Raw genomic sequence first — 10,111 nt, 5'->3', positions numbered from 1 at the left:
AAAATTTTTTTCATGTGATGCTTTGTTTCTGAGAAAATAAAGTTCGAAAATTTATCAAGTATACACAAACTTGATTAACTAGGTATAAGTTAAAGGTTATTATATGTGCAAAAATAAGTCAAAAATATAAAATAAAACTTTTCCGCTTAAGATCTCATTTTCAAGCAAGTAAAGTTTAAATACGTTCAGTTAAGAACTGCTATGGTACAGGCGCACGATACATTTTGATATTTATTTTTCTCGAGAATAAGACGTCTTATGAAAGAATTTCATTTTACATTTTCGATTTATTTTTACACGTAGTTTAGTCTTCTGCCATGTTATCTTGATCTCCTGTTATTTCCCATTGTTGCGTCCGGAATTAGTTGTTTAAAAATACTTGTCACATCTTTAAAATCGATTGTCTCGTAAACAAAGCGTTATACATACAACTTTTATTCTATATTTTCGCCTTATTTTTTCTCGTAGAATCATTTCGTACCCTATTGTACCACCCGTTACGAACTACTGGTGTTTTAAATTTCCATCATAGCTTCCGTTTGAACCTTCGTATCGCGCAACTTGTAAAATTCATAGAAGTTCTTAAAATTCATCCAATGAATTCTTTAAACACATTACATCAAACTGGATAAAACGATAAAAATTAATGAATAAGATTAGAATGAATAAAATTTAACAGGTTTTTATCGAACCTGAGTTATTTAGTTTTTAAAAATGTATTTATAAAGAAATGTTTATGAAGAAATTGAAAGAATTGGTCAAGGATAAAAGGGTACAGTGGAATAAGCACGATAAAAATGCCGCTAAACCAATTTGAGTGCATATCATTCAATAAATTCCTTGAGGAGAATCTTTACCGCAAAGTAATCAGGTCGCAAGCTCTACTATAATGATAATTATAACGGGAAGCGGAATTTATAGTTCAAGCTCTATTTCTTTTGTTCTACTCAATGAAAAATTATTCGACTTCATTTTCTAAATCAAGGTTATTCTACCCAGTGGCGTAAATGTAAATTTTTTCAGAATTTTTGACTAGAGCAATCGATTTTTAAGAAATTCGGAAATATTTTAGAAGCTGATTTTACATTGAAATTGTCGAGTTACCACATTTATATTTTTACAGTATTAGTGTCTTGTTGTGGTTATTAATGTACGACTTTTTTTAGATTTATTGAAAAAGAGAAACATAGTTAAAAGAATTGAAAACAAATTTGTTCATATTGCTGCTGTAGTTATTGATATGTCCATGTTAATGTTTTCATAGTTCGAGTAGCTTCTGGGCAGGGAACCTGAGGGCCAGCAGCCAGCAGCCGCAGTCTCCGAGCGATCAGGAGACTGCACAGGTCGGTGGCCATCAGGACTTTTCGCACCATTTCGGCGGCGGCAGCGGCGGTGCTCGCCGGGCTTCCCCCGTTCGAGTTGCAGGCCCTGAGGTGTCGCGAGATCTATCTCCGCAACCGGGGTCCGCGAGGTGTCCCTCCTCTTTTTGGTCCACGCATCGGAAAGGGCGCACGTGACCAGAGAATTCTGTCTCGACAGACAGTCTGTATTCTCTTTTTACGGGTACCCTTACCTGGATTGAACCTCATACAGGGCCCGGGTCCCCTAGGACCATACGGGGTCGGGTTCACGCCCGACCGACGCACAAGGTACCCAGTACACTTGCTTCCTTTAGTAGCTAGGCCTGGCAGGCACCTTCGCTCGTCTAAGGTAAAACGGGGCCATCTTTCCTTAGGCCCTACCGTCTTCCGGGACGGTTCCGGAGCAGTTGGTACGCTGCTCACCCGCCGGCGTAACCGTTTCCAGAGTACGAGTGGGGATACCTCGCATCCGGGGGACCGGCCGCCTAGCCAGCGACTCGGCTATAAACCACCGCCACTACGAGTCCATACCCAATTTTCGGACAAGCAGAGGGGTCGCTACTCCCTCCGGGCTATTACTCGTCCTGCCCATGGTACCAGCTTATGTCGCTGGTGGGACCACCGTGTGGATGTACGGCCACGTCACTGCTGGCCCGGTGACCTGCTAACCGGGCATTCAACAGACCAAGATGGGACTTCACGCAAGCGGGGACCTGTGACACTTTCGTGCCCAGGGAATTATCCCGGCGGTCCCATCATTCGCATCACGATCGTGGGTGCGCTACTACCCAAGACCGTGTAGAGAGAGTATGGCCGCACTTAAGCGCACGCATACTCTCGGCGATCTTCCCTGCGGAGTACACAGAGGACTCACGTAAGCGGAACGCTCGTTCCGACGGTCCTCCCTGGCTGCGGGAACATGGGTTTGCCAGTCCCCATAGGCTTACGCCCTCCCTGCGTTGACCTAACAGAGGTATAGAATTGCATAGCTCTCCTTAAAAAGAAATAGTTGTACCGACATCCAACAGTAAACATTCCAACGGTCTTTGCCCCGTGGCTCGCCACACACAGACCCAATTCTTCGGGCAAGATGATTGCCAGATGTCGATGCATCATTCACAGTATATGTTCAGCTAGCCTGAGGACCCGCTATAAATCTTAGGATTTAGTTAACTAAGGTCCTTCAAATTGACAAACAGTCTTTATACTAACAGTCCGTGAATCTGTCACCTACTACGAACGGGAAGATACGGGAGATCTGCTTTCCTCACGAACGACGTTTCCCGCTAGCAACTTTCTTCCAATGGCGGCTAGCATCTTTCTCTAACCACCAACATAGAAATTTTTTTTTTAATTAACAGATTATTTGCGACCAACTCTTATATAGAATTTTAAGTAAATACATAGAAATTAACCAATTAACAGCAACGTCCATTTTCCTCACTTTCTGAACGAGGGTTGTCCTCGACGAATCCGATGATCTCGTGCCCTGAGACACACCCCATCATAGTTTTTCTCTGTAGCATCACTGTGATGGAGAAGAACATTCTCGTGCGATCTCATCAGCGAGTAAAACAACGTCCTTACGATCAGTGGATATTTCACGTTTTTAGCAAAGAGTCCGACTTAGACTTTGGAAGAAAGTATATTCGTTATCCCGTTAACCGCGGATTCGTTATTGAACCTAAGATCATTGTTAATAGTATCTCGAATATCTAATTACCACAGGTACTTGTTAAATTCTGTGATAATCATATTTGTACTAGTAGATATCTTCTCTATTGCGTAATAACAATGTCTAGTTCAAATGAAGATTCCTTACAAGCAGCTAATCATAATGTTAACCGGACACATATATATCTGCTTTCTTAACAAGAAAAATATATCTGTGTGAGATACATTTATTTAGAGTATAATCATAACTCATACTATATAAATATTTAATATAATGTAATGACATTACATATCCCTACAATTATTTTATTCTTCTAATAAAATGTTTTCTAGGTTTAATTATTTTTTGTTTTTTATGTTACAAATATTTCAATTTATATTTTGTAGACTTACCATCTTTTCCAGTTGGCAACCAAATCCCTTGATTTATAATGAATGATGGATTTTAAGCCGGTATTATTGCCGAGAACTAGTATTGGTTCGTGTTGACTTCCGTTTGCTATGGACGACTCCATTTCTTTATAAGCAATGATTGCTACAATGTCTTGTTGAAATTCGATGTGAACGAGAAATAGTCTGTAAATGAATTTAAACACATAATTAATATAAAAAATACAATTGTGTGAAGTATCATAAATTTAATTACAAAATATAGAACTCCTTCACCTGTGATATGATTTTTTAATACTCGAATAACATTCTTCCTTGTTTCATAAACATATTGTATCGGTTCTTTCGAACACTCATTTCGATCGTTTTCACTTTTCGGTTCTGGAAGTTGAGGCGATGATGTAAATTTCATGTGCGGTATAGGTACTGAAATTTGTGGATTTTGCAGGGATAAATTGTAAAATGGTTTGTGTCTAAATCTTTTTCCATCCTTTTCATATAGTGCCTGCATAAAATATGTGCATTTCAGTTATAATATATTCATGTAATAAATTCAGTTTTTTCTTTTTTATATATATATAGTTTATTTTGGTTTTTACAATTTGTCCTGAAGGACATTTGGTAAAGTGTCATATCTCATCGGTAATAAAAAAAATAAAATAAAAATAAACATAGCGTGTGGGTGGCTATCCCCAGCAGGGTACCAACTTCGGGTTTCTAAGTTATATCTTTTATGATAAATTCAGTTTGTTAAAAATAATGTGAGATATCTAATATACCTGACCACAGCGATAATACAAGCTACCACTACCACAGCAAAATGATGTTTTGAATACTTCTTCTTCGTAGATAGGTACATGAACATATAAATAAGGAAACAACTGTGCCCAAAATAGATCTTCTATTTCTTGGAATGTCTTAGATACGAAAAATTCGTGAGTCCAACCTGGACCAAAAAGCGCAACAGAAAGTCCTTAGTGTCGTATTTTTTGTAAAGCCTGTAGATTATAATGGTTTAATGAAATATTAAATGACTATATGCTACAATAAAATAAGTAATATTGTAATTACATATGTTGAATTAAATCCACCACCACTAGGACAACCTCTTCCCCAAATATCAAGTCCTACATAAATATCATGAATATCTCTGCCGTGATTTTTTGCAAGTGCCAAACTGTTTTCCAATTGTGATTTCGTCCAGTTATAATTCAAGTAAATGCCATCGCAGTTTAAAAAGAAATATCTGAAACATTGTATTCAGAACATTAAATAAAATTTACAAACAGAAACAATTGTAAAAGTATAGGAATGTAATAAGCTTACATGTTTTTACTATTAAGCTCATTTTGCCAATTTAATTTTCCTTCATTGGTTACGCTATCGTACCATATAATTTCAGAATTTCTAATTGCTTCATGAATATTTTCTGTCAGATATTTTACAAAATAAATTACATTATTAACTTGCTCACTTTTAATGGTATTTTCAATATTTAATAACCAGCAATCAAACTTATAAAATTTTGCAACAAGTATTAGTGCATCTGCAAATCTTCTTACTTCTTCCTGAGATTCAAGTATAACATCCCAGATACCTTCTCTTTCCGTAATTACAGTACCAAGAACTTTTACACCATGATTATGTGCTACATTAATCCATCCAAAAGGGGGCACAGTTATGAAATGATGACTAAAATACACAAACGTGTCAATAACACTCCAGTGATAAAATAGGTAAGAATCATAAGATTCTGATCCATATATAAATCTGAAAAATCACGGGTATATTATGTATAATATATGAATTAATAAATATAGCGATTTCTATTACCTGTCTTCTAGGCAGCCACCTTTCATATCATGACAAAGCAACGTTTTAGGATGTACTTCTCTATCCAATTTTTCTAACTGCGTTCTTTCCGCGCTTATTTCTAAACCACTGTACACATGATCAATTGAATCTCGTAGTTATTCAATTTCCGGTCATGGTTTCAAGTTACCCACGTTATCGAATAATTCTTTTAAGTTTTTGAAAGGTTGTGACTCTGTAACTTCCGTCCTCATCTCTCTGAATTATACTGTTCCACAGATCACTTTCAAATAGTTTTTAATTCATTAACTCAAACAAAGGTTTCTCTTCTTATTTTGGTTCACCGGAAACTTGTATATACAACGAAGCAGATAGTGTTCCCATCTAACGGAACTAGCATATCAAATTACGTCTCATGATATAATACCATTATCTACCAACTGCTAATGGACAAAAAGATGTTCATTTCTCTAACTGAAACAAAATATATAAAGTAAAATTATGAATTTATAATGCACCTACATCAATGTTTATACGATTGTTTCGACTTTGAAAGTAATATTCTTATTTACAGAAGTATATATTCTTTAATATTTTGCAAAAATTATATCGAAACAAACAATTTGGAATAAACATAACTAAGTAAATACTTTAACTTTTTTTTATATTTAATTAAATATTTTATTTGATTTGAGTAGAATTTAACACCTAACCTTCACGTTTAAAATATTACACTTTCTCATTCTCTCTTTCAATTTTATTTCTTCTGCTTCCGTTTTATGATATTTATGACATTTCTTAGTTCAGATATAAGTAACTTTTTCGTAATTTATAAAAAATGACACTCTTTTTAATTATCGTACACTATTAATCCATTACATGTCTTGTTGTAATTTAACTTTTAGCAACTTAAGATATGTGCATGTACAGAGTAATTTTGTTCCTAAGAATAATCATTTAATATTACGATAATACTAAAAACTTAAATTAATTACTGTTGTTAACTAATTTGCAAATAACGTAATGCACAGCCATACACAAGTCATACAAGTTATACTTATGTCCTTTAAGTCACCAGAAATAAATTTTAAATTTTATATTATATATTAATATATATTATACGGAGAAGCACTATACAAAATAATAATGTTAAAGACATACATGTAATTTATTAGTATAGATACTTACTATATACAAAGCGTTCTCTTCAAAAATAATATGTCGGCTACCAAACGATCGATTGCAACCGAACGCATTTCTGGTACTGATAATAATAGTATAGTTACAAGATAGTTGTGTATCTATGTCCAACTATAAAATTTGAAAATCGGTGCTTGGTCTCGCGGCATGTCGCATGTCTCATGGGACATACAATGTATCGCCTACAGTCTACGATGTGAATATATTAATAAACTTAACAAATTTGTTATTATTTTCTCTAGGTAATTTTTCTCCCTCAAGATTCTGAGGAAAGTACTGAACTGTTGACTCGTTATCAGTGTTGTCAAAAGTTTATCATTTATCACCTTCGTAGTCACTTCGTAGTCAGGTTTTTCAAACAAAGAGCGGCATATGGTACATTTGTATTGTACGTCGAGAGCACAACCACACACAAGTATGTATCCCCTCCATAGTATGTATGCGAGCGTTGTATGATGGCCTAGGACTCCGTTGAGAAAAAAGAGAGAAGCGGAGTGTGAAAATCTTATGCCCTAGATCTCTGGCGAGTATCACACGTGGCGAGCAATTACCTGAATATTAGAATAAAGTTCCTTATAATACCTCTCCAAGTCCTCTCCATATTTAATAGCCGTAAATTGGCGCAGCAGCGCCAAAATTTGAAAGAATAAGGAAACACATATGTATGTATCTTTCTTTTGTGAGATAGAAGAGCTTTATTTTTCTGGTCTTCCAACGTTGCCGTCTGAAGCGTGCTTTCCATTTGCGACTAGCCACGCGATTATAAAATCCATTGCCGAATATGGCACAATTTTTATTCGTACTACCGCGATTAAGGATCGCGCGCGACTGTAAAGTTGCGACTTATCTCGACAAGTCAGTCGCCTGCAACTACAAAGTATACGGAACATGTACGTGCTATATCCATAGCCAGAACAATCGCGCGGGACCGAACGTCATTTTGCTGCTAGAAGTGTGGGGACTCCTCACTAAGGACGTCTTAATATATAACACTATTAACTTAAAGCACTATATAATATTATGTAGTTATATAACCTCAATATAAATAATTAATATTACAGTGATAAAAAATGACAAAAACCTAAAATTTAATTATTTTATTTATATTATTCAGCTTTTCCAAAGGTTTTTCGTTCAGTACTAATGGTTTCTCGACATAAAAGGTTACTATCCTTTTATGAGAAATGCAGATTGATTAACAGATTGATTAACGTGTTAAAAAATGGATAGTTCTATTAAAAAGAATATAGCTGATCTTTATTCGGTGTCGCGTGTGATACTAGCCAGAAATGAAAAGAAGCTGAAAGACGTTCTTATTCCTTATCATTGTACATGCGTCGTGCAGTATCATCAAGTCGAGTTATCGTCACACGTGCATGTTTCCTAAGAATCAATAAGAAGAATATTGGGATCCTTATCGTGAACCGAAACTATAACATACAGCCAAATTTACACCTTTTCACTTTGGATAATCTGTAAGTAATATACGTTTTACAACGGTTTGTAATATTCCTCAATTATACAATTTGAATTGCATTTCACTATCGTTACTCCTAAGATGCTCAGCTGGTCTCTGACTCGATACAAAACGAGAGGAACGGCCCTCCTACGAATATTCTGTTTGAAATAAACTGATATGTATTCTGATTGTATTAGAAACAAATTCTTAGTAGAAACGTTTTTGTATCATATGATTCGGAACGATATAGATTTTTTTCTTAAATCGTTTATAACGTTAGTTAAAATTGTCATACAATATTGAGGTTTTATGGTATCAGTCATATCAAAATAGGATACCAAATTTCAAATCGATTCGTTTGTTAGTTTTTGTAAAATTAATTAATTAATTTACGAAACGGGAAATTTTTAATTTGTAAGAAAAATATGTGAGTTTACCTTAGTTTATGCTCCGATCTTCTACGCTATGTAGAAGATTTATAGTATAGATATGCAAGGGTAAAAAAATGTTTTCGTTCAAAGGCATAGCTAAAATACAATGATAATTATTTTTATTTTGTTGTTAAATACAATAACTTTTGCAATTTACATTCTATCGTCGTGGAACTTGCTTTTATTAATTTCTGGAATCATTCCACGTAATTTAAAGAAAAAGACGTTTTTCTAGGATCGATTGGTTCCAAGATGGGGTTTTTTTTTTTCAAAAAAATTGTCTGCGCTAAACTAAATGCAATGAGCGTTGTTCTACAGTTTATGACTTATATTATGCGTGATTTCCTTTTCTTGGTTGAATGCCCATAAAGCATAGAAAAAGATTTATAAAATTCTTTCATTTTCGCTGCGAGCTGTGTAAAAGTTGCGTATGCAGTTTCTGCATTGACTGTGCGAAAACTACAACTCGTGGAGAAGGTCGTGTTATCTATGCAACTATACAATTAGGGAGACGTTTCTTGTTTTTAATTCGAAGTTATCCAAAAAAGTAGGAAATGACTGGTAAAATCTGTTTGCTTGTGCAACGTTATTTAAAAACCAAAAAGTAGTAATTAAACTTCTTGTATTTTTTATCCATTGAGGGTTATTGTTAAAATTACACTTATTGTTACAAATCTGTATTTTCGCGAATAATAATTTATTTCTATGATATATGTTACTTCGTCCAGCCGCGGGGAGACGCGTCTCGGTTAGGCGCGTCAACGGGAGTCGTAAATTCCTGTTACGATTATACGAATCGACACCGCGAGCAGGGTGATCCCCTTATTTCGGTTAAGACAATAGGGGTGGTTGTGGTTGAATAACTGTAGTCTATATTTAGCTAATATAAATATATTTATAACCGTTTACAACACGTGGAACGTATACAGAAAATCTTGGAGTTCGTCGGACCGTACACTGTTTAACCCGAGAGTTGATATCGTTAGCGCGTTGAATGCCGATCCCGTGTTGGATTAGTAAACGTGATTGCCCGATGAATACAGGATAGAATCGTCCGATGAATCCCAGACAACACCTAGAGTTTTTAGAGTTTGAGACTTACCCAGAAGAAGCTTGTCGTTTATGTCCTGTTCGGGAAGTCCGTTCAGCAGTGCTCGAACATTTGAAGCCCATTTTCGAATATTCAAACCAGCTAATTTGAGCAATTCCGTGAGCTCTGTTCTCAATGATCGTGCCTCGATCCTTGTGTCTACTCCTGTGAAAACATCGTCGACGTAGAAATCTCGTTGTAGGACTTCTGCTGCTTGTGGATATCGATGTCCCTCGTCGTCCGTCAATTGTTTGAGGCACCGAATGGCTAGATATGGAGCCGCTGACAGCTCGAAGGTCACTGTGTTGAGTTGATAGGTGTCAACTTCTCCCTTATTATTACGCCACAAAATCTGTTGGAACTTTCGGTCCTCTGGTCGCACAAGAAATTGTCGATACATTTTTTCGACATCACCTGTAAGGACGTATTGATGAGAACGGAACCTTAGGAGAATATAGAATAGGTCCTCTTGTAGCTTCGGTCCCGTATGAAGTCTATCGTTTAATGAAACTCCGGTAGTAGTTGGTGCAGAGCCGTCAAACACTACTCGAAGCCTTGTGGTTTGGCTGGACTCCTTGATAACGCCGTGATGTGGCAGAAAATATCTGTCGTCAGTTGAGTGGTCCGTGGTGATTTTTGTCATGTGTCCCAACTCCAAATATTCCTCTATTACGGCGCGATAGTCGGCTTCGAA

The 10,111-nt window shown here is 36.0% G+C and overlaps 1 protein-coding gene across 1 annotated transcript; it reads right to left on the bottom strand.

Moving 5' to 3' along the window:
- Positions 1 to 3,376: 3,376 nt before the first annotated feature.
- On the bottom strand, positions 3,377 to 5,704 carry LOC132916036 (cytosolic endo-beta-N-acetylglucosaminidase-like). Its single transcript, XM_060975781.1, has 6 exons — positions 5,259 to 5,704; positions 4,752 to 5,195; positions 4,497 to 4,671; positions 4,205 to 4,423; positions 3,702 to 3,930; positions 3,377 to 3,611 (listed from the first exon to the last, which is right to left on the bottom strand). The coding sequence occupies exons 1-4, from the start codon at positions 5,282 to 5,284 to the stop codon at positions 4,400 to 4,402; spliced, it is 669 nt and encodes a 222-aa protein (XP_060831764.1). The 5' UTR covers positions 5,285 to 5,704; the 3' UTR covers positions 3,377 to 3,611; positions 3,702 to 3,930; positions 4,205 to 4,399.
- Positions 5,705 to 10,111: the final 4,407 nt, after the last annotated feature.

The sequence above is a fragment of the Bombus pascuorum genome, chromosome 1 (genome assembly GCF_905332965.1).
Source record: "Bombus pascuorum chromosome 1, iyBomPasc1.1, whole genome shotgun sequence".
NCBI classification, from domain to species: domain Eukaryota; kingdom Metazoa; phylum Arthropoda; class Insecta; order Hymenoptera; family Apidae; genus Bombus; species Bombus pascuorum.
This window is presented reverse-complemented; position numbering and strand designations above follow the sequence as displayed.

Coding starts and splice junctions, on each gene's coding strand:
- LOC132916036 (XM_060975781.1), bottom strand. CDS start 5,284: ATGAAAGGTGGCTGCCTAGAAGACAG. Junction 4,672..4,751: donor GAGCTTAATAGTAAAAACAT/GTAAGCTTATTA, acceptor ACAATGTTTCAG/ATATTTCTTTTTAAACTGCG. Junction 4,424..4,496: donor GTGGATTTAATTCAACATAT/GTAATTACAATA, acceptor TATAATCTACAG/GCTTTACAAAAAATACGACA.